General features: G+C 43.9%; 1 protein-coding gene across 12 annotated transcripts in view; it reads right to left on the reverse strand.

The window, feature by feature from the left end:
* Window positions 1–533: 533 nt before the first annotated feature.
* The window catches only part of RNF152 (ring finger protein 152), a 51,102-nt gene continuing 26,689 nt past the window's right edge, over window positions 534–24,946 (reverse strand). For 11 of the 12 annotated variants that reach the window (XM_054817651.1, XM_054817649.1, XM_054817655.1 and 8 more), the window contains one exon: window positions 534–5,329. In XM_054817651.1, coding sequence (XP_054673626.1) covers window positions 4,556–5,167 — 612 coding nt within the window. In that variant the 5' untranslated portion in view covers window positions 5,168–5,329 and the 3' untranslated portion in view covers window positions 534–4,555. Of the gene's footprint in view, window positions 5,330–13,816; window positions 13,900–24,946 lie in introns of those variants that run through there. The other variant, XM_054817657.1, reaches the window with a different exon arrangement.

Raw genomic sequence — 24,946 nt, forward strand, 5'->3', positions numbered from 1 at the left:
GCAACTAGGATAAGGAAGCGTTTCAACCCCAACACTTTCTTGAGATGTGTTCACTTGACACTCGCATGTCTCCTGCAGTATTCGGGCAAGTGTCTTGTGCCAGCAGGCCGTGTTCCCTGGGGGCAGTTTGGCTGTGGATGGTGGGTGGTACGGCCCCTTTCTATGACTGGGAGGAGGCAACATCCTCCACTATGTGCCACTGCTGTGAAAAGATCCAGGGAACACAGAGGCTTGGACCAGTTTACACAGCAGGCTGGCGTCTGGAGCTTTTCATACCGAGACACCTACAGAAGAGCTCAAATCATGTATGAATTGTTTGGATTTGGTTTAGCCCTGTTGTGAATGTAACAAAACCAGTGCAACATCAGCCATCTCTACTCCAGAAAAGCATTTGTAGTATTAGGAAGGTTGGCTGCCCAGGGCTCCAGCAATAATAACGTGACCGGGAGCGGGGGCTCAAGGGGAAGAGGGGGCCAGCGTGCCAATCTGTACAACACATGCTTAAGTCAAGGCCAGTAATCCCTCGCTTCCATAAGCGAAACGTTTACTTAAAACTTTTAAGTCATCTGATTAAAACGGAAAAAAGAAAAAAAATGTGCAGCACAGTAGTCATCAGCTATAATTCTGTATTCCAAGGTAGTTAAAGCACGAACAACCTTTTACTATTTACCACAACCCACACTTAACACTTTGCCTTAAAACGCCGAGATTCAAATTTCAGCCACCCCCTTGTAAAATACGGAGCAATTCTGCCAAATTCCCTTCCATGCTCTTCATTTGATGGCAAAGTAACAGAGGTACCATAACTCACTTGATATCATTCTTTTCCTGCTAATGTTTTATTCAGACTGAGCTTCATTAATAAAGATGAAACTTTGGACTCATGATTGCTCCATGTTTACAAAACATCCAGGCTCCTTTACATCTTGGTTAAGCATGAACAATCACTGAACAGACAAATTCCTAAAAAAATCCTGCATACCAAAATTGCATATTTTGAATTTTTAAAATTCACTAAACAAAATTTCACAGAGTGAACCCTAAAGTCTGTTTGCCAGGAAAGCACAAGCCAAAAATGGATGTTGGGCCCCTCCAGGACAAAAATGAAGCTGGACCCCAACACACACATCCTTCCATTAAACAAGCAAATAAATACACATTCATTCAGAGTAATTTGCTCTAAAAATGCAGGTGCTTGAGTAATTACCCACAAGTTTTAGCGTAATTTTGGTTGCTCAAACAGTGCAGTGTTTTTTTTTTTTTGTGGAACTGGGGCAGTGACTTCTTACTGCACACCAGAGAACAAAAACTAGCCCAGAACCTGATGATTTTGACAAGTCCAAATGTGTTTTCCACAGAGAAAAATAACAAAGACATGGCTGTTTTTTTAAAAAAATTAAATTAAAAAAAAAGTTAAGAGGTGTATGTAGCAGTATCACTTTTTAATGCCAGGTATTGGACCAAGGAATGGGACAGACTGCACTGCATTTTTAAAGTAGTATGATTATCGACATACTCAAGAAACATTTTAACACTGTACATTACAACAAACTATTTAGTTCACTTCTACACAAGTCAGCAAAAAAGCTAGGTGATCCAACATGATATGGCAGCTGCAAATTTAAAATGATAGTCACAGTCTAAAGCCAGAACAAAAACATCTCCAGAACTCCCTATTTATAAAAAGGAATGAACATACACACCGTGCGCGCACACGCAGGCAAAAATCTTGAGGTTTTACTTATTGCTCTTACACAAGGCTGTGAGCAGGCAAATGTCTGGATCAGAAATTAGGTCAAACATGCATTTCAGCAGGCACAAAAAGTACAGGAAATTCATATTAACGAAACAATGTACTGTGTTACGTTATACAGGATGGTATTCTGCTAATATAATACTTACGTCATTAATACCGGATAAAGTCCAGGTCTGCCTGTTGCATAATGCATTATGCAGTGTGGTATTTTAACCTAATTTCTGATTTCTCTTTCATACTGCACCCTCCATGTAGGGACGAAGAGGGTGGTTTTCAAGACAGCCATTCTTTGCAAGGCCAGAGAAACCTCGGCCTCAAGAGCCTCAGTCGGGCAGGTACGGCCGGAAGGAGGTTAACATTATCGGCACTGCATCTCCAGGACCTGCTCTTTGACTGCCTCGCGTTCTTGCGCAGTCATTGACAACTCAGATAAACCAATGCAGAAGCTGGTGCAAAATACATCAGCGCTGTTCTCAGAGCATCTTCCAGCTATGCTATACGCTCCTGTTACACCCAGAAATTGCTACAGGGGATAAGGCAGTAGAGGGTAGAGTCCTGTATCTGGTCACGTTCTCAAGAGTCTTATAAAGGCAAGATTTTTTTGTGAACTAGCTTTCCTTTACACAATAAGCAGCGTAGCATGGATGTCAGTAGAAATCTGGCTACCTACTGGCAACAAGAGACTAGCACATTCACAAGAGACAGTTAGGAATACCTGCTGTTCCCTACTGCAACCAAATTGAACATGCTGTGGAGAAGTGTCCATGTAATTACAATACTTGTAAGCCAGATTCAAGGCGTACTGCACATGGGCCTTGCACGAAAAAGGCATTGAATGTGTTATCTGAGGATATTTTTTTCCTGTGCTATGTATACATATGACAGTAGATAAAAATCAGCACAATGGTTCCTCTCCATACATGACCCAACACACACCATAACAATTAAGCACCGTATATGCTATTCTTCAGTTAACAGGAATGAAGGAAGAAAATGGTGGTTTGGGAACAGGGAGGGGAAGAAATCCAGCACAAAGATAGAGGTATGTTCCTGACGGAAGTCCTAGCTGAGAACGTTTATTGTGAACCAGCAACTGGATTTTGTGACATAACCAGAAAACCACCAACATCTACAGGGCCAACACTGCATAGTCAAAGTTATGTTCTCCAGTGTTATAATATGGCATTGAGCAATCTAATTAATTATTAGAAAGAGCAGTAGGTAGATGACAGGAGATCACGCTTCAGGGAGGTTACGCCTTGTACTTGCAAAAAGCAGCAGTGCAAATCAATAGATTTTTCTGTCTTATTAAAGGTCTGTCATGTGCCCCTTGATCCAATCCGTACATCTCACACAGTTTTCAGACTTGCCAAATACCCAAATTCACACTGAGCTCTATTTTATTTACAAGCAGTACTACTAAAGCTAGTGGGACTGCTTAGAGCAAGGTGCTACTGCAGTGAAGGTTCAGGAATTTGGCTCTTTCCAAGAAGTGAACCGCAAATGACTGGGGTTTCATGACACTCACAGGTGGAGGGAGACACTTTCTGTGTTTTTTTCAAATCTGTCCTTACGAACACCAACATCCATAAGACTGTAATATGGGAAAAGGCTCCATTATGCTCACCAACATTTTGACACCAGGACAGCCACAGCGGTTTAGGAGTAGCAGCCCAGGGTCAGGCTGGCCTAAGTTCTCCTCCCAGCTATGTCACTGCCTCTTATTAGATGATGGCATGTAAGGGCCCTTGGTCTCAGTTGGGATGGTGAGGCTTCCTTAGAGCAACTCCTCTGTCACACCATTCAAGGAGGGAAGCAAAATAGGTCTAAACTCTTTAAAAACAATTGAGAAAAGCCAACTTCTAGAAAAAGAAAAAGGAGAACAATTTGCTAACACATCCTTGCAGGAGGAGTGCTAGGACTTCTCATGACTCATTTCTTCACTAATGCCTATGCAGGCCAGGTTGTCAGGAAGCCCTGCTGCAAGACTGGAGGTAAAACAGTTTGTTCAATGTTTACCATTCAAAGCCATCCTTTGTGTGAAGCTGGTTAGGCAAAAGTGTTTTGGCTGCATTTTTAGGTATTCCTCCTAGCCCACTTTGCTTCCCTGCTTGGAAGCTCCTTTAAATAAAAGATGCTGGAAGTGCCACTTCCCTGTAGCTGAAAAAAATGGGGAAAAACAGAGGCAAAAACACACACACCACAGAACAAAATGATTGCTTGTAAAACATTTCCTTTTAAAAACTATTGTACAACTGCCTAACTTGGTTTAATTAATGTGCAGTTTAAAATATATAAAATGCCTTACCAGCTAAATGATTTCTTGGTTTTACAAGTCTCCCTCCCCCCTCATTAAAAAATAATTCATGTGTGGACTGGTATTGAACATCTTGTACAGAGTCATGTGCCAATTCTCCTTTTAATTCTACATGGAGCAGTTTTGATTTTAATCTACTGTGTTTAGAGAAGAGCTCATACCGTATACTTTACAGTATAACCAGCTACATAGATGTCTTTAATCTTGTAACACAATAAAAAAATCACTGTAAGTTGCGGTCCCTTTGATAAATGATTATGGTGATGCATGCAGTCCTCCCTCAGTGCCGTTGCCGCCAGACACGGGACGTGATTTTCTCCACACGCTGCCGAGAGGCCTGATGTCACACCGGCGCACCACTGCCCCGGTGCACAGCATTCTGCAGTCATTGGGCAAAGCTGCGGTGAATTGTCTCCCTCAATCCCACCACCACACCACCACCAACAACCCAACCCCCGGGGGAGCACACCCCCCTCCCCGCCTCAGCCGCAGGAGATCACCGTGAAGCGCTTGGAAATGCACGACATGTTGTGGAGGACGATGCCCAGGAGAAAGACCAGGACGCAGGCCACCAGGATCACAGTGCAAACCCCCGACCAGGTGGAGCTTTTCACAACGCCTCTCCGGTCCGGCTCCTCCACTCCTGCCTCGGTGGGGAGGCTGCCCTGCAGCGGCTGCTGCTCTGCTGGGATCGTCACCACTGTCAGGGACTTCTGCTGGCTGCTGGGCAGGAGGCGGCAGCCGATGTCTCCTGGCAGTAGCGCCCTCTCCTTGGAGAGGGGCAAGGGCAGCATGTAGCACCCATTGCTGGGGAGTTTGATGAAGACGGGGGTGTGCTCCGAGGTGTGGGGTATTGCAATGACAGCGATCACCTCGGGGTCATCGGGAAGCTGCGATACAGAGTACCCCGGCGGCAGCTTGGTGATCCCACGGCACCAGGGACACCGCAGGTCCTTCTGGCTGGTCCTCATCTGCTGCAGGCACACGGAGCAGCAGGTGTGCTTGCAGTCCAGCAGCTTGGGCCGCCGGCGGGGGCTGTAGTAGTTAAAGCAAATCTGGCACTCCAGCAGAGAGTCCTGGGACAGGGTCTCCATGGCGGCCGGTGCAGAGAGGCACCGCAGGCCTCGTGAGGAGCCTCACCCTGGCGCTCCGCGGCTGAGGGGCAGCGCCCGCCTTCCCGCCGCTTCTCCTCAGGGCAGCACCAGGCAGCGGCTATGGAGAGCACAGGAAAACCTCCGACCTGAACCTTTCAGTACCTGAGACAAAGAGAAAAATGTGAAGAACGGGTTACTTACAGGAACCAGTGGGAACAAGAGTCCAGCAAAGGGAGAATGAAAACTACCGCTGACCTTGTGATCTGACAGCGAAAGCAAATTTGTGACCCTTCCCACTGGCTTCACCAAACCACTCAGCAGCAAACCTTCAGCCATCACCAGATTTCCTTTTTTTTTTTTTTTAGCTATAAAATCCCTACCAACCCACCAGTCCGCCACTCAGTTATATTTACAGCCATAACAGGGGAGGCTGTAGTTCATGAAGCAGGTCCTTCAGCATCTACCTCCTGTCATATTTTCAGGACTTTTCAGCCCTTGCTGCACCTTAACAATTGTTCTCATTTAATCCTTTAAACCCCTGAGGATTTTTAGCTATTTGGCTCAAACGCTAAGTCTGTGTGCAAGGTGGGGGGGGGAAAATATGTTTAAACGGATGTATTTCCACAGGCTCCTGAAGTTATGCCTGTGCATGAATGAGCAGCCAGGTAACTATACTGAAACACCTACATTTGCGTAGAACAAAAAGGAATGGCATGGTTTTCAGTTAAATTAACTGAAATTACACGAGCAGCTCGTGAACACAGCCCTCTGAAACATAAACCTTCTCAATGATGAAAACTTCACCCGAAACAAAGGCTCTGTTCAGACCCAGGACCTCCAAATGCCACAGAGAACAATCTGTCAATGCACTGAATTAATGGCAAATTGTTACTAACCTTGTTCTAAACTATTCATTATAAAGGGATTCTTTGCATTTCCCCACTTATTTCTTATAGCTATAAAAAAAAAAAAAAAGGCAGCTGTGTTTACTTCCACAGCAAGTTATTTCGCCTTTTTTTATTTTGGTCACTCCAACGCATGATAAATATGTAGGTGTGACATTTTTACAACTTTTTGCATTGCCTTCCTTGCCATATTTGAAGAAATATCAGTTTGAATTTGCATCCAGAAAGCACAATAAACCCCAAAATATTTGCATGATGACTTTTTATCTTCTCTTATTGCAGTGTTATTCCCAGAGTTAACCCCTGAGGACCACAGCTGTCAGAAGACTTTTTCCTTTCCATACAATTATTTCTCGCTCTTCCTTCCCAGTCATAGCAATACAGTTGCACCGTATGGATGTGTGATACCAGTAAAACAGAAATAACATAGTTGGAGAAGAGATGACAGGCATAGATGTGGGGTTTGCAATGCAGGACAGGCCTCTGGACCACATTGTCCCATATCCTGCTTCTGGCAGTTAGCAGTATTTGAGTATGGAAAACAAAATAATCATCATCTCTTCAGATGCCAGCGACTGATATCACCGATACTGGCAGAACTGGCCCTGCTGCTGAATTTGTAACAGCAGCGGATTTTGGCTCACAAGGCACTTCAACAAACACAAAGCGACAATCCTGACTCAGGAGGGCGCAGGGGCTGCAGTTACAAAGGCAGGAGCTTGTGAAACGCGGGCAATGGCTGCAGGAGGAAAACAGCACATGGCAGCCACCCGAGCGGCGCTCTCGGGATGCTTTGCCTGAGCACAGCACGCAGGCCACGAGGCCACGGCCAGCGTGAAGCCAGGACGGGTCCATGTGGCGCCTGCTCTGCACCAGCCCCGTACTACACATGGCATTAAAGATATTCCCTGTGCAGAGGGAGCCCAACACTGCCACAGAAGGGGGTTATGCATTCAGCGTGCAGGTTGTGCCAAGGGAAAGTGGAAGAAAATGAGTAGATGTTTTATCTTCTCTATCCTCTCCTGCCTGTTACTATCTCCACATCCCTACGGTACAGGCCGGCACAAAGGAAGACTGTCAGAAAGGGTCATTAAAAGACTGGCATGCAGCTGAGAGAGAAAAATGAAAGAGTGCTATACACAATGCTAGGCAATGCCTGGCTGAAAAACATTAAGACACAAATGCCAGATTAGAAACTAGTTATAGGAACTCAGGAAGGTATCACTGAAACCATCAGATCCAGTTTGCAGCCACAAACAACCCAGCAGTTTTATATTTAGCACAGAAGTATCCATACAAAATCTTCACAGTTATGTACTGCCCAAGCCAAACTTCAGCTCAGACGTTACAAGACACAACTCTGATCTGCTGTATCTGCGAATCTATTTTAGAAAAAAAAAAAAAAAAAGAAGGGTGTAACAATATTGCAGTATTATTATGAGAAAAAGCTCCAATGCCTGGAAATTAAGAAGGTAAGGCTTATGTTTAAAAACAGAGTGGAAGCACTCCTGCAAATGTAAATCAGCATCTTTGCATAGAAGTTCTGCCCTCCACATTTTGGAAGTCAATGAACTGGTGAAGTTCTCCGATTTCATTTAGCTGTCACCTACAACCATCTCTCTCCACTTACAGTGCTAAAGGTAAACCAGTGTCTATTGATGTGAATGTGACTGGGATCGAGATCATTTTTCTGACCTCATATCCTTGTCCAGGAGTCATATACTCATGCACTATCAAGCTCCTCATCCCTGTCTCAGTGACATCCTTATAGCAGATGATCAGTGCTAGGATAGAATGAAATGAGGTATTCGGAACTGAAGAATAAAACAAAAGGCACCTCCAGGCAAACAGCACCCTAAAGAAAATTCATCCCAACGAGATGATCTTCGCTGGTTTGAATGCTAGGTAATGCTGTGAAGCATTATTCCAGGAGGTCAAAATTTTAAAGCATTAGTGCAGTCTATAGGAAGAAAAAGGAAAAGAGTGGAGCCAAATTAAAAGGTTAAGATAAGCTTTACCACCTACATGACATACATTGTTCAGGTATGTGCAGATATATTTGCAGAAGCTGTAAATATAGTAACACCCCATTTTGACCTGGTGCTCAATCAAAGAAACAGTCACTTCCAGCTGTGTGTCTTGAAGTTACATTTTTTTTCCTTTCCTTTTTTTTTCTTTTTCAAAAGAACAACTATAAACATTATTTCAAGTAACACGGTTGCTTTGTGCATATACCTATACCAAATTATGACATTTCTTACTTTCCCCAAATGTCTTAAATAATGATCAGGTGTATTTTGACAGATCAGTGCTAAGCAGAGAGTTTTAGTATGATTCCTTCAGAATATATCTAAAAACTTAAGTTAAAGAGTAGCCACAGCCACCTAACCCCTTGGCCTTTGCTGACACTGCCTTGTTCAAAGGTTGGATATCTAGCTTCATGGGTGCAGTGCAACTTTATTCCCAACCATACTGAAAGCCCCACAACCCTCTTGCACTCTACCACAGCTTGGTTTGGGGATAAAAGAAAGTCAAGCCATCATCTACACTCAGAATTAAACTGCCTAATATCTGTTTGATTCATTTCACAGTAGATAGGAAGGAGAAAGTCACAGGAAAAAGTCACTCAGTACTCTTCTACCACTTCATTTTAATAACTATGCCAAGAGTTAATGCTGCAGCAAACCTCCTCTTGGACAGGGGACTGAACTCTGTACTTTGTGCTCAACGCGCCCCCATACCAGTTGGGGGTACTGAGCTAACACAGGTGAACACCTCTTAAAGCTTACTCATACTGGACTCTTCTCCATGCTTCAAGCACGAAGACCAAGAGGCAGCCAGGCTGCACGTGAGGGCATGGCTGACATCAGCATCAGCCAAAACCCACTGTTTTGTCATATTGGCTCTGGTCACCCAGTGACAGCCGAAGGGGGGCAAGGGGACTCTTGACAGGAAAATGGGGGGGTTAGGGGGAGAGATCAGAAAAGACCGTCAAGGATATCTGTAGGTTTCCAAAAGAGAGACAGCGTATGTGTGGATAGGGGCACACATGTGGAAGGGAGCGCTGGGGAATATGACAGTGACTATACACACACACAGAGGCAACTGCAACCGCAGTCATGACTGCCTGGCACACACCTGACAGTAACTGGAAGTTCTTCAGGGCTGAGATCTAACTAGTAACACAAATAAAAACTAACTGGATATGAAAATCCACAAGCTCCAAAACTCAACTGTCAGAAAGGTGCAGCAGGAGCAAAGGAAGCGAGAAGAGACAGGCGTTGCAAAGAAGCATCAGGAGACCTCTCTGGGGGCGCCCCACACACCCTCTGCCCCTTGCTGTGGGTCTGCCCAACATCCACACGGCTGCCTCTGGCTGGCGAGATGAGAGATTCGCAAGTGGTTACAGAGACCCAGGGAGGAACCTGCAAAGCTGATAATCCTCACAGCAGAAGATCAAGGTACAGCCGGGTAGCTGAGAGCACAGCACAAAGGTCCTCCTTGCAGATTTAGGCTGCCCTCTGCACAAGCCAAGAGTTTTTAACGTTTGAGAAACGATCGCGTGACTCAAGAGCAATAAAGGTCTGGAGAATAAAATAGGTATTTCGGCTGTTTGTCAGTCATGCTACCTTTTCTGCCAGTACCTTGTCAGAGGCCACAGCAAAGCCCCAAGCTCTCTTTTTTTGGGTGAGCAGGAGGCCAGGAATGCCAAGGCATCAGTTTCCTACTCCCCAAGAAGAAGGGGGAAGGGGTATTTGTTGCTTTCTTGCAATTCATAGCTTCCCAGCACAGTGTAGGAAGGTGCTGCAGGAGGTGAACAGATGAAGGTTGCTGCAGCTAGTATAGCACAGCTACAGAGAGCAAGAGGAAAAAGAAAGCACAGGTTTGCTGCAGAGAAAGTTCTGCACAAATCCTAACTAGAAAGTGGTCCCCAACTGGCCAGGTGAGAAAAGACAGCTATTTTTGGAACCCAGTGCAAAGACAGACATTGAACATCCATGATGGGAGTTGGATAACAAGTCAGAGAACAGATTAATGGCAAATCCTTGCCTACTTACATAGTATTTTTTCTATGTAAGGACATAGCAATGTAAGATACTAAGCAATGGAAACCACAGCCTTGAAGGGGTGCTGCCTCCACTGGAGAACTCAGAACTATCTTCACACATACCTCCTAACTTATTAGGGCCCCAAATTATATTACTTGAAAGCCAAAAAATTTATTTTAATGATGCCTGTGGAATCTAATACAATTCACAGAAGATTAAACATCCTATCACATTTTTAAAGACTGGCTTCAGGGCATGCTGATGTAGTTAGCTGATCACTGAAAGAAAGCCTCAAAAGCTTTGCACAGACTTATCCACATATTTAGGCATGCTCTACTGGCTGTACGGCAAGGTTAATAACAGACTTTCAGCAAGGCAGTGCACTGACAATACTTCACCTTTCTCAAGGAAGGTTCATTACGTAAACTCCCCAAACACATTAAGAATTCTTTGACAGTATTACTCAGTATGTATGATTTATGATGAAGAAAGATCCATTCATTTCAAGTGCCCTTAGGCTGGAAAGGAGATGGGGGTGAGGGGGGCGTACTGTTCTCAATAGGGGAACTAATTGCAAGAATCATCTACCCACAGATATGGATAGAAATCTGTGCTAGAGTAGCTTCAAACTGATAGTGAGGAGGAGGGAACATATTTAATGTTTGGAAGCATTTCGGCTACAAAATTCAGCATCCGTGTATGTTTGCAACACATTTGTGTTTGGACAAAACACATTGGGACTGTTGCAAATGCCCAGGACATACTACCTGATTTCCCCTGAATATCCTTCACTAAATGATCCTATTTATTTTTAGGCTGTTCTGTAGCACTAATTACCATAGTAACTGAGAACAGCACAACGATTAATTAATTTATTCATCACAACACCCTTGTTAAGAGAGACGTATTATCATCATTATATCCTTTCATCATCTAAGAAAAGAAGTGCTGAGAGATGAAGCAGTTGGTCCAAGGTCACGCAAGCAGCACCCAGATTGCCTCAAAGCTCCTGGACAACTTCACCACAGCTCTACTTTTCACCTCATGAGCCACTGGGCAGAGGTGACAGATTCTTTTTTGCAACAGAGAATCAAGAGAGCTCAGGAAACCACACATTTCTCCCCATCTCTTCCAGCTGGCAGCATGTCCATGGTATGCCTGAGATTTTTTGTGGCTTTCATTTAACATATCAGCTTTTCTATGGACCATGAAAATCATGAGAGCCTGTGATCCAGAAGTTAAAAGTATCTCCACAGACACAGCTGATCCACCATGTAGATTACAACTGAGAAACTACATGCATTTTGAGGGACATAAAGCTAACAGTAAGATGACAAAAGTTAATTCATTCTTCTCTCCAGAATTACCTATTTTCCAGGCACCTTCCTCTAAGACAGGCAGCCTACACCCACCATCCTTTCCATTTAGTTATTCAGAATTGCACAGAAATATTGCAGAACAAAAGCATTTTAATTTGGCGAAATCCTTAGCCAGTCCAAGCTGGCACTGTTCCTTTAGCTTTAGTCCAACCCTTGGCAAGATGAGAATCAAGTGTACACACTCCCGGATGCATAAAGCTGCAAAAAATAAAGCTGAGCGGAACTGTGATATATGAGCCTACAACATCCTATCAACCAGCACTAAGGGATCCATGCTGATGGAGAATCTACTCTGGATGATCTCAACGGCGCAGATCAAAGAGGACAGCAGCTGTCCTGCCTCTCTGGCAGCTGAGCGATCGGAGGCGGATCACAAAAAAAGGAGCCTGGTTCCGAGGTATCATCCCACAGCATTTACCCTAGAAATTGTCGCCAGCCAGCCCTAGCAACAGGAGACAGAGGCAGAAAGATCACCCACAGGAATGTAACCAGATGTAAAACTTTATGGGTTTGGAGCAAAAACAGATCAGGTGTAAACACGAACCTCTGGTGTTTATAAAAAACAGAGAGAGACTCACATGCTGCTCCTTGTTCCATCTCACCTCACCAGCTGTGCTGCTCCCTCCTTTTATCTGCAAACTTTGACACATCCACATTCCTTGGCTCCAAAGACCTTATTCTGGTCAAATATGACCAGGATAAGTTGCACTTTGTTCCAACGGCAAACACTACTAATCACCTGCAACGTGCCAGGTCAGCAAATGACAGGTACAGTTTCTTACTGCTGAGTCAAAACAGTACAGCTACGCTCATCAGAGTATCATGCAAGCTGCTTTACCAGTGAGAAACACTATTTGAAATCAGAATATTCCACAGAAATGCCCCCATTTCAGACAGGCAGAGACAGAAAGCTGAAAGCTTTCCTGCCCACCCAGCCTCTCGGCAGCCCTCCATGCAGGTGGTCCTGGAGACCAGGCTGTGGGAGCCAGACCTGCTCCTCACAAGCCCAATTCTGACACGTCCGCCGGTTTTTGACGAGGTCACTTGTTGAGCTGCCCTAGAGCTACGGTTCCCTAAATCTCCCAGGCTCCCTCCAACTCAGCAGAGCACAGGGGACCCCCAGGTGCAGCTCTGCCCTGCTAGAAGGAGTCTGAAGCTACTCCTCACCCCTTCTGCTGGCCCTAAGTCCTAGTGTTTCTCTTCCTGCATGAGGGGTGCACAAACAGGATGAGAGACCTGACTGTGGTCCTAAGACACCCCAAATCTGAAAATTTCCTAGCACAGGATATTAAAAGGTTCCATCCCGATTCTCAAATAAACAAAATCTCCAGCATTCAAAGCATCCCAAGGGATGGTGCTCATTCCTACAGCCCACTCTGAGCACAGCACTTGCAGGGCCATTAGCACTTCTTCAGTTTTGCTGGCTGCTCTTAATTATGCCTGACTCACTCCTAAACTCCAGGGTGAGAGGAATTAAAAGCCAGGTTTTTCCACTACCAAGTGAGAGACCCATTTGCCGTTCAAACTGACATCAAGAGGAATGGGGGCGGGAGGGATAGCGTGAAAAGAAATCTACCCCCTGAATAAAAGCAGCACCAATAGTTATTTATGACCAGTACATAAAGAGTAGGTGGTTGGCAAAGATGGACTTACAAATTCCTTCCCTAACTTAAAGTGAGGTCACAAATGAAGTAGCTAAGGCAAAAATCCCACAACCTTACAGGAGGAGCTATGGGCATTAAACTTGCTATCAGTAACAGCTTTTAAATGCAATGCAACATCTTCTTTCTAAGAGATTTTCATTTATGGCAACATGACAGAATTCTGTAGCATTCAAAATGCTGAGAGAAGCAGGCATGAAGCACCTGATCACTTAAATGACAAATTTTGCTCTCCCATTAGAGCTTTATGCTTCATCTGCCATTGATAGAATTTGCCTGATACCTGAAGAGAAACTTAATTAAAAGATTCTCCCCTCCCTCCCCTGAGGATCTGGTATTAGGACTTACAAAATACATCATCAAAAAAAAAAAAAAAGTGATTTTAAGTAAAGCTCAAATGCAGACGTTTCTCACTGATACAGGTCAGTGGGTGATTGAGTGGGAATGAGCTTGAATTAGTGTGTTAAGACACCAGTCTGTAATTACAGGAGAGAGTGCTACAGCTCTCCGAGGTCATTGAGTGGGTTTTGATGAAACTAGGTCAAAATCTACCTGCCTATGTGCTCAAACAGAGGAGGAGAGAAAGGAATCAATACTACCACGTTCATACGCTGCCTATACAATGCAAAAACTGAAAGCTCAATTTCACACTTACCTCAGGAAACAGAAGTCCTTCAAATGAGTTTTAATTGTTGCAACTCTGCTCTGCGCTCTCGCCTCATACACCCTGCCTGTTTAATATGCTCTGCACTCTGCACTCGCCCAGTGCGGCTTCCTGAGGATATGATTCTGCGACCCACGTCACTGAAGTGCTACCTTCACACGGCTGCTCTCAAGGGCTAGGATGGTTTGGGGGTTGTTTTGTTTGTTTGTGGGAAGGGGTTATTTTCTTTTTTGCTTCAGAGAAAGCCAAAAAGAAAAAGCACAGTAGACCTAGGGGAATCAAAATAACACATCTTTTTTTACATTGAAATAGATGGAATTAATAAATTGGAAAATATTTTATTAGAAGCCACACAACAATGAGTAAGGAAATTCTCTTCTTTCATAGACCATAAAGAAGTAGAATAAGGTTTAAAGGTAATTAGACAGGGCGAGGGGAGCTTTTTTCATCTTTTTACCTTTCTCCTGAAATCTGCTAAGTGGGCAGCACAAGCGAGTAAAGTCTCCTGTTTATCAAGAGCAAAGGTGTAACAGATGTCCTAACACAGAAGAACCACTTCCAAGAGCTTATCTTCACAACAGAGTGGAAGATAGCCAACTAATATGCCTCCTCAAGGTCAACTGCTATGTCATTTCCTAATGCAGACAAATCGTGATCTTCATACATTTTTGGTCTCTGGTAAGTGCTACAGCTACTCCAGGTCACAGCATGGGTCATCTGGGCTTGCAGACTACACCAGAAGAAACTGGAACCGGTCCAAAAGCTCCTTTCTTATTGGAAACTAATCATTCACCCTGTAACACTTCTGGCAGCTAGTGATATTAATACCACCCTCACTTCCTGAGTTTTGGGAACAGTCCAACTCTCACTGCAAATATGGATCACAAGCAGAGTTAGCCCAAGCCTGAACTGCATACATATTGACGATTTCCTATTTCGTGATTTATCTCTCTGTCTTTACATAAGTAAAATCCTCCAAAAGAGATTTAGCAGGATATACTGGATAATTTCTTCCAATACTTTTCCAAACCACATGTTTCTACCCGTGACTATAAACACTCTGCAAGCTCCGGTTCAGACAAGTTACGAAGCGCATGGCCTGACATTAGCCACGGAAGTTAATAGAATGACACATGCTTTTGAGCTCAGTTGCACATTTACATACTTAATACAACCAATACAGAAACCACTGTCAGCAGCTGCAGGCAGATCAAGGTAATCTCTAAGTGCAGATGCCTTTGCTCCCCCCGTGCCACCCTGAAAACGTGCGGAAACGCAACACAACCTTCCCAAAACAGCTGCAACCAACCTGACTGGTTGCACGTCAACTAACCCGACCAGTTGCACATCATGACTCAGAGACCCAGTACCACCAGCGAAAATTTAAGACTAGCAGTGGAGACACCAGGAAAGACTCTCAGCTCTCTCCTTCACACCCATGAACGTGGACACACCCATGAGAGCAACATGCCCACGGATGGACTTCTACAATAAAGCTTAGAACAGGGTCAGGGGATTTGCATCCAGTCTCTCTCTCACATGAACCAACACCGTTTGCAGATAAGTCATCTCACAGCCAAGCAATGCGGTGTTCTCGAGGGCGACGACCATAACTCAGGTTAGCAACTCAGGTTAGCACCACCACAACCCTCTCTGGTGGGCTGAGATAAATTACAGCTCTGCGACACTCAGCTCTAAGCTGCAGAGCTGCTGGCCTCTCTGCTCCAGCAGCCACACTGTGATGGGGACCGGCAGCTGGCTGCTCAAATGCTCAGGCACAGGAAGATAAACTATTCTTGCCCATATTATGTGAAATCTACTGTTCCTTTCCTTCACAGAGACGGTATTTGATTCCAAAGAGCTGCTCACCTTCTGTAGCTGCAAGAAGTTTATCAGACCTGCCAAGCTTTGTCAGGTTGTATTTCATTCTTTACAATGAGTTTCAAAGTTCGGGCCAGACATCACCCATCATACTTCTGCCAGTCAAAATCTGGCTGCTTTTGAAACATCCTGGTGTGAAAATGCCCTCCATTTGGCAGCACTTAACTAACAGTATACAGCATTTTTGCTGTATGAAGGAGTGCAAATGCTGGGAAAGGACTGTGTTACGCTAGATTAGAGCAAAACAACCAAAATGAAGCAAACTGCTTTACCTCTTGATTTTGGGCCTAGTTCTGCAGTCCTTGCAATGTAACAGCAGAACAAACTTAGAAAAGGTAATTAGCATAATATTGCTAACGCTCAAGACTTCATCACAATCCTGATAGTATATGGCCACGGTGAGCCCTAGGCTCACAGGATTATGAACAATCAACTCAGTATTCAGTAAAAAGAAAGCTTCTAGCCCCGTTTTTCTGAAGAAAAGCTTGCAAACATGAACTTCAGAAGCCCCAAATCCAAGTTAGGTAGAACACCCCTAAAGTTCAGTCTCATTCTTGCAAGCCAGTCTCATGATTTCTGCATGTGAGTTAGAGCTAACCAAAGAAATGTAGTTTGGAGGTGAACAAATTCATTGGCAGTTTCAGATCAAATTAAGAAAATACTTTGTCCTTAGGCAAAAATGGTCATTTCTATGAAAATGTCAGCTCATTTCAACTTTCATTTCAATTTGACTATTTGCTTTCAGAAGAAGTAATTTATAAAAAGGTAACGCAAAGGGCAAACAAAGCTTTTTGTACTGACTCTGGAACAATTTTCCTTCTGATGTGGTCAACCACTGAGTGAGACTGAAGTATCTCTTACTCAGAGCGCTCGGCTGCTGAATGTGGAACGCTTAAGTCTCGCAATACACCACGTTTTCTTTTTCTTCAACTGCCTAGCAAAAGCAAATGAGATAAATACACTCCAACTATCACCAGCAGTTTCATAGCAGCATGTTTACAAAGACTATTATTCAGCTTTTTTGGTTGTTAGTTAAAAAAAAAAATCACAACCAGGGCATTTTCAACAGACAAGTCACATTTCATGATGTGATCAAAGCCTGAAGAGGACTACATGGTTGATGGGATTACTGGTTTTTACAGGTGTTTCTTGCTGAGGATCTAAAAGATCTTACTTTGAAAGTGCAGATGGTTCAGGGCTTTCTAAAATAGTCTCAAGAGTAAATCACAAAGTCATTAATTGCTTATGAAGACTTACATCAGATAAGCTTCACCACTTAATTCCAGCATGTATTACACGTAGCATCACAACAGTTACGAACCAAAGAAGTGCCTTAGGGACTGCTAAAAGAAAGTAGGAAAGGCCAAAAGTCTGTGTTGCCAGTCCAGAAAATGTTGCATTGGAAGAGATGATCAAAGAAGACGCGGTATGCATGCACACAGCTTTACGCATGTATGCAGAATTCAACCAGATTCCACCCGGTTGAGGTCTTTATTCCATTTTTCTTACAATATTACATCTTTGTACCTTGCAGCGGTGCACTGAACAATGGAAACGTCAATGCACACAACCAAACCGATACCAAAGGAACCACGCTGACTTACAGCCATTGAGGACTTGGCCCACAGAGAGAAAATCGATGTTACAAAACAGATTCAAAAAACACCTCTTTTCTACTGCCAGAAGAAGTTCTCGACTAGGATGAAAAAATTTCAGCTCTGGACCCAGATTTGCACTGTGCCACAACTACAACATCCCTTGCTTTCCAGCCAAAAGGTTTTCAGAATTATTTAGTTTACTGACATCATTGTTACTTTTTAGAGTTGGGTCAGTGTTTTCCTAACTTTTGCTTAAGTGACTTCACTGTCAGGTGTCTTTCACTTTAATGATTACTGCTTTTGATTTTTTTCCAACCACAGAAATGATCAAAATATTTTACTAAATCAAGACATAAAGACAAAAAATACTTCATTTTTTGCCAAATAACAGCATGGATTGGAAAAATCCTTTTCTATACTTTGAACCGCTCCTTCATACTGTGCTCTGTATTTTTTAAGCAATGAAGCCTCTGCCAGTTTCTTTCCCACTGAGTTTGCAGAACACCTGCCAGAGAGAGGTCTTTGCCAATAAACAGGGTCCTTAAGCGCTATGACAACTGAAAAAATGTCATGATCAATACAAATAATTAGCACTATTATTATTACCAACATCCACACTTTTTGGTCCAAGCTCTAATCTTCTAGAGCAGCTGCCTCTAGAAAAGAGAGAGTGAAGAGAGCCAGTGCCAGCAGGTGGCACTCCAGAATATAAAGGATTAAGCACCAGCGCTTCCAGGACCAGCTCTGCTTGGCTGTCCCACTGGCTTGCTTTAGCACCCTTCAGGAGGTTTGCTTTGGTTTAGGATGACCGTCGCCACTTTCCCATGCCCAAACAGCAGGGACAAATGCAGTCAGTCCCATCTTTTAGCACCATAAGATTATCCTGGTGCAGGATGGGATGCATCAGCAAGGCAAGATGCACCTTGCGCAGTCATTTCTAAAAGAGAGTAGGGCACGAGCACCCCCAAAGCGCTGAGCTCATTACTTGCTCCCTGACTGAGGGGAGAGCTCCCGCAGGGTGGGCAGAGATGCTTTCCCACCTTGTGCGGCGTCTTACTGCCTTCCGCCACTCTCCTAACATGCCTCTAAAGAAGCAGCAAGCTGGGATATAGCTGAAATAGCGCTGGGTTTTATTGCTTTAAGACAGCACCACCACCAAAAAACACACCCCAATGATTATGAAACCAGTTTCCCTTCTGTTTATTTTTAGCTATGCCCCATACGTACATAACAGCTACAGGGTTCACCTGCATGGTTAGGAAGTGTCACTACAAATGGTTCCTTGAGACGTAGTGAAAACTCCCACCCTCCTCTGAGACTTCTGCCTCACCCCAGCACTCACACTCCTCCCGCAGCAAAGTCAGCTAAACCGGTGTGTTGGGTTTGCGTGGCAAGGTTTTGGTAGCGGGGGGGCTACAGGGGTGGCTTCTGTGAGAAGCTGCTAGAAGCTTCTCCTGTGTCTGATAGAGCCAATGCCAGCCGGCTCCAAGACAGACCTGCCGCTGGCCAAGGCCAAGCCAATCAGCGCCTCTGTGATAATTTAAGAAGGGAAAAAAACAGTTAGAAAGAGAGCTTTTGCAGCCGGAGAGAGGAGTGAGAAGATGTAAGAAACTCTGCAGACACCAAGGTCAGTGCAGAAGGAGGGGGAGGAGGTGCTCCAGGCGCCTGAGCAGAGATCCCCCTGCAGCCCGTGGTGAAGACCATGGTGAAGCAGGCTGTCCCCCTGCAGCCCATGGAGGAAGGATGAGGGGGTGTAGAGATTCCACCTGCAGCCCGTGGAGGACCCCACGCTGGAGCAGGTGGAGGCACCCGAAGGAGGCTGTGGCCCTGTGGGAAGTCCATGCTGGAGCAAGTTCCTGGCAGGACCTGTGGCCCCGTGGAGAGAGGAGCCCATGCCAGAGCAGGTTTGCTGGCAGGACTTGTGACCCCGTGGGGGACCCACACTGGAGCAGTGTGCTCCTGAAGGTCTGCACCCTGTGGAAGGGACTCACGTTGGAGAAGTTCATGAAGGACTGTCTCCCATGAGAGGGACTCCATGTTGGAGCAGGGGAACGATGAGAGGAGTCCTCCCCCTGAGGAGGAAGAAGTGGCAGAAACACCGTGAGATGAACTGACCACAACCCCCATTCCCCGTCCCCCTGTGCCACTGCGGGGGGAAGGAGGTTGAAGCTGGGAGTGAGGTTGAGCCCGGGAAGATGGGAGAGGTGGGGGGAGGTGTTTTAAGAGTTGATTTTATTTCTCATTGCTCTACTCTGTTTTGCTTGGTAATAAATTAGATTAATTTTCTCTCTAAGTTCAGTCTGTTTTGCTCGTGATGGTAATTAGTGAGTGATCTCTCCCTGTCCTTATCTCGACCCACAAGCTTTTCGTTATACCTTTTCTCCCCTGTTTAGTGAATGAAGGGAGTGATAGAGCGGCTCTGGTGGGCACCTGGCCCCCAGCCAGGGTCAACCCACCACAACTGGTACTTCTTCCAATCAAACAGTGTCGGGAAAACCTCTGTCTAGTAGTCTCCTCAGCCAGGAGAAATAAATCCACTTCAAAGAGCTGTGGCTCACCAGGTCTTCACAACTCTCATCCAACTGTAAGAGCAATCGCTTGATTTGCTACTGTTGGAAGCCCTCCCGATCCTTCAGTCTTCAAAATAAGGCCCTTTAAAACACTGTGCAACTTGGGGGAGATAGGAGGAGGTACCCTTAAACCTAGTAAGATTGTGCTATTCTCTTAGAAAATTACATTTTAAAGAAAAACTATGGAAGCCAGTTGTTTTGTCCAACTCTAGGCATCAAGCATAGCAGTCAACATGTAGAGAGGTAATTAATTGGCTCAGTTGACAAAGATGCAATTCCTACATCATTCTCCCCTGGAAAAGTTTAGAGTTTAAAACACTGAAGGTCATACAGCTGGGTGGAAAAAAAGCCTGCATTTTTATCAGAAGTCTTTATGAATTACTTAAAAGCTATACAAATATGGAAAATAACTAGCCCTCTTGCAAAAAGCAGAAGTATTTACTGTTTAAATTCTCCTTAAAGGCAAACCTGTACCATGGGATCCATCTGCTCATGTGGAAATAGCAGAAAAGATCTGTCAGAAAGTAATTTCCCTTCCTCTCCTGTATATGTCAGTGGATCACTGGCATTTCCCCCCCTCAATTGACCCTAAATATAAATAGACACAAAACTGGAAAAGTATAAGGTCAACTCCGTGGATATGAAAAACACACAAACCAAATAAAACCAGGCAAAGTAATGTGCCCTTCTTGCAGAAGGGAGTCCACAATCAATGCCACATGATATTCATTGTGTTTTAGGAAATTAATTTATATCTAGAATTCCAAACTCATTTCCTCACAAGCAATAAACACATACCTTTTTTCTTGACAGTTCACTAACATTAGTCAGTGAAAGAGGCACAATTCAGCTCAAGGTATATCTACTACACACACTGCACAAAAGTTTGCTCAATACATGTTTTTAGAGCAAGTATCTTTTAATACACAAAGATGGGCTGATGGCCCAAGAAAAAGGAATGGGGCAACTGTTCTTGCTTACTCTGCCTTCCTAGCTGCTATCCCAGTGTGCATTTGGTTCATACAATATTTACATGTGGAAAAGCAAGTCATGAAGCATAATTGTAACCCATACCAATCTTAACACTGAGCAGCAACGAAGCGTGTAACTGTCTGGTGATTATCATGAGACATCAGAAATATTTCCAAGTTAGCAAGTTGCGCTGTTGTTGCTCTAAGAACTTACTTGGATCTCCTGTTTCCACGGAACTCCCTGAACAGCTGCATGGATGCTCTCCTCGATATTCCACTCACCTGACTGGGAAGCAGAACTAAGGGATGCCCAGGCTTCGGTATTCTCCTCACTATTCAGTACAACAAACTGCCTTCTCTGATGAGCAACCTCTCTTGATAGAGGAGCAATGTAGGCGGGTTCAGAAAGGCACGCAAAATTCTCCAGCACTAACTAGTCAATAGATATGAAAAGGGTCAATCCCTTTGTAAGTTCTCAATCTAAATTTAGAATATGATATATTTCATGGAGGTGGGGGACCAAAGAGGAACGGAACATTAGAATGAAAGCTTCTTGCTTTAAAGAACGATCGTTCTATACACCTATATTCTTTTCTTAGCTTGATTTTTGCAAATGAGCTCAGACTTTGCAAGTAGACTTTCAGGCTCCTCAAAATAAGAGTGCAGGTGCAAAACACAGGTGCTTAAACGTGAGTAGTACAACCCTAAGAATACAGGCAGCATAAGACCTTTTTTAAGAAAAAAAAATCATTAAATATTTTCATTGCCTTATGTCTGATTGCATAACCCCTCTAAAGAAAGCAGCAAAGGTCACTGAAATGCACAGCCTTTGCTGATGGAAAAATGCTGTTGTATATTGTTTAAAATTACACAAAAGAAATGAGCACAAGTGCTAGAAAATGAGACCTTTAAAGGAGTGAACTGAAAAGTTCCAACTCAGCATGACACCCTGATTTAAAAATTACACAGGTACAGGTTACAGCCACCTCTGTGTCTCTCTCCATTTGAAAAAGCAACAGTTTTATAATCTTATTAAAGGACAAAGTTGTAGATTGTTATCACTTCATTAAATTGCCAGTGCATGATCTTTGATTTTTTTTGTTCTTGTTTCATAACCACTCATTAACATAAAAAGATAAGAGTTTCTCCAATGGATCACATAGAGTAGTTTCAGCCAGCAGAGGAAGGAGTAGCATAGGAATGTAACCCTGTAACATTGGAAAAAATTAGTCAGGTTCCTCAATATATTAAAGGATTTGCTGTAGGTCCTCCAAGGGCTACATCAGCAAAGTTCCTTTAGTCATGAGGTCATGTTTCCATCGCCCTTCACCAAACACCACCGCTCATTTTTGGGTCATGCCAACTCCCAACAAGTGGCTACAAGGAAGAAAGCAAACCTCACAAAGTTGTAACCTTTCTTTAAATAATGCCTCATAGGGAGGGGAGACCATAAGCAGCCCTCTAGCTCACACCTTCTAGTGTCAGGGATGTGGCTGCATCAGAAGAGAGAAGACCTGGACGGTAAATCAGGAGTCCAAGAGGGAAGTCAGCGTGAGGTTTTTCCCTTAACTATTTTTGATCACGGGGATAATATCCTCTTAAAATGCACATTTCTTTACCAAAATCCTTTTCACCAGCTCACCTTGCCCTTTTGCTAGGATGTTCAGGAGCACCAGTATGACAGCATGAATTCATTTATTTTGTGCATGAAAATAATTATATCACAAGAACTTTGCAGGTGGATAAACAATTTCTTTAAAGACTCATTACTTTAAAGCTGCAAAAAGTAGCCTGGGTTCAGTCCTGTCAGCATTTCTTTCTGCCAGTGACTCCTCCATATGAAGCAGTTCCACTGAGCTGGGCAAAGTCTCTTTCACAACAACCATTCTCAAGAGCAGATTTGGGCCAGACTTGACCAGAAATCCTTCCAGTGGAGAACAGGTCATCCCACAAGCAGTCCTGCTTCCACCAAGTGCCAGTGTATGTGATATGCTCCGTTTGAGAGGAAAGCCTCACTTTTCACAGCATTTAGATAAAGAAGAGAGGGAGGCTAACTCTCCAAACACTCAGCAAAAGCTTTCAAAAACAGCAACTGCTGGATTTTTAAGACCACCACAAAATCATCCTGACATGCCCTAGATTTCCTGATCTATTTTAAAATTCCCTTTCAACTGCTATTACTTGTGTTTTCTGTGGAAGTCACACAAACAGGGAGAGTGGCAGCTTGCAAGAGGTTGTAAGCTGAAAGGCAGAAGACAGCGTGAAATTGAGAGAATAAAAAGAATGAGTTTCTGTACATTTGAAGACCTTCAGGAGGGTCTTTTTTTCTTCTGAAGGGGGGTTGCTATTAGCCAACTGTAACAGTAGCAACAATGTCCTTATAAAAATAGCTCACTGCTTATTAAAAGCAAATTTGGGAGCAACACAACTTCACTGAATTCTCACCAATTTGCTATTTACTGACCAGCCTCTCTTCTAGACATGCTTAAACTTCCAACACTGACACATTTCCTACTCCGCAGACTGACTATATAATCAGTCTGTTCAGTCAATGCAACCCCAGTATTTCTGTTGATTTCTATTTGAATAGGGAATCTACTTCAGAACGTAAAATCTGAACTCTGAAGTGTACTTTATGCCTATTCCTGTTCCCAGTCCAGCTCCATTCCACACTCCAGAAGTATTTATGCCAGCAAGAGAAGTCTCCTCAGGCAAATCAAATCACCATCTCCTACACGCTGTACTTTGAACTTACAACAAATTCCAGCATCCTAGTATCACACTTATTACTGCAGGACAAAAAAAAATGGTATTTTGCACTTGCAAATTAAGCCGAGATGCTGATTTAAAATAAAATTAGAGTGAGTTTTAAAGGAAATTTGGAGTTTCAAATGAACACCTTATGCACGAAGTGAACTGACCAGCTATGTCACCTGTACTAAGGGAAGTGTTGCCTTTCTACTAAATACTGGAAATTTGGCAACCCACTTTCAGAACTGTGAAATGCTGTTCGTACCAGCTCCAGGTACTTGCACAGGGGATGACCCATGTTCCCATTCTCCAGTGTGGACTGGGTTTCCCACTTAGATTACATCTCCCATAACCACAACAGCAGCTCAACATGAAAAGAGGAGATGGAAGCCAGCCAAAAAGCCAAGCCCTAAGGGAACAACGGGGAAAACAAAGTATGCTAATTACAGTTCCCATGGGAGATTGTGCTAGCATTCCTAAACCTAACCCTTCAGCCTCATTTTTTGATGAAGGGATTTGGGTTTTTTTCCCCTCCGTAAAATAAACCAATGAACTTTCACAAAATGAGGACGCAGACAAAACTTCCAGAAGGCAATGCAGGACAAATCATCAAACCAGCTGTAAAACCAACTGAAGAGGCAAACAGCTTCACCGTTTTACTGCTCAGAAGCTAAGGAGAAGGGATTTTTCTGCCCCAGGAACATCCTTGAGGCTTCATGCCAATATATCCCTGATTCTATCCTCCACCACACAAGTCTTCCCATTTTAAGTTTAAAAGAAAACTGCTACACAGGACTGGATCTTTAAATCCTTATTCATCAAAACCCCTCAGGGCTTTAGCTAGGTTCCACCAGCATGACAGAAAGACCTTGATCTCCAGTCTTCTTCACAGTGGTGCCCCAGTGCTTGACACTGAAGTGAAACGGAATTAAGAGGGGCTCATGCCTTCTGGATGCTTCAAGCACCCCATTTCCTCACGCTGCTAACATCTCATCCTCAAATTAGAATATAACCGGGTCTGGACTTAGCAAAGGGAGTAAAAAGCTAAAACACAGTACCCCACTAAATGTGTGGCCAAGCAATCCCTTTCATAATCTCCAGATCCCAGTGTAAGTTACTGCAACAACAAAAAAATAAAGATTCAGAGAATTAGGTACAAACAATCTAGCCTGATGAAAAACCTCATTATTTCAATGCAATTCAATAATCTGGAATATCAATAGTGCTGATTACCTGCTCTCTTCAATGGCCCTTTGTTCTTCTCCTTACTCTGAAAAAAAGCTGTTCTGAGTTGCTATATAACTGAAGTGGCAATGTCTTGAGCATGGGTCTACCTACCGCAGGGCTGGC

This window comes from Grus americana, chromosome 2 (genome assembly GCF_028858705.1).
Source record: "Grus americana isolate bGruAme1 chromosome 2, bGruAme1.mat, whole genome shotgun sequence".
Classification (NCBI taxonomy): Eukaryota; Metazoa; Chordata; class Aves; order Gruiformes; family Gruidae; genus Grus; species Grus americana.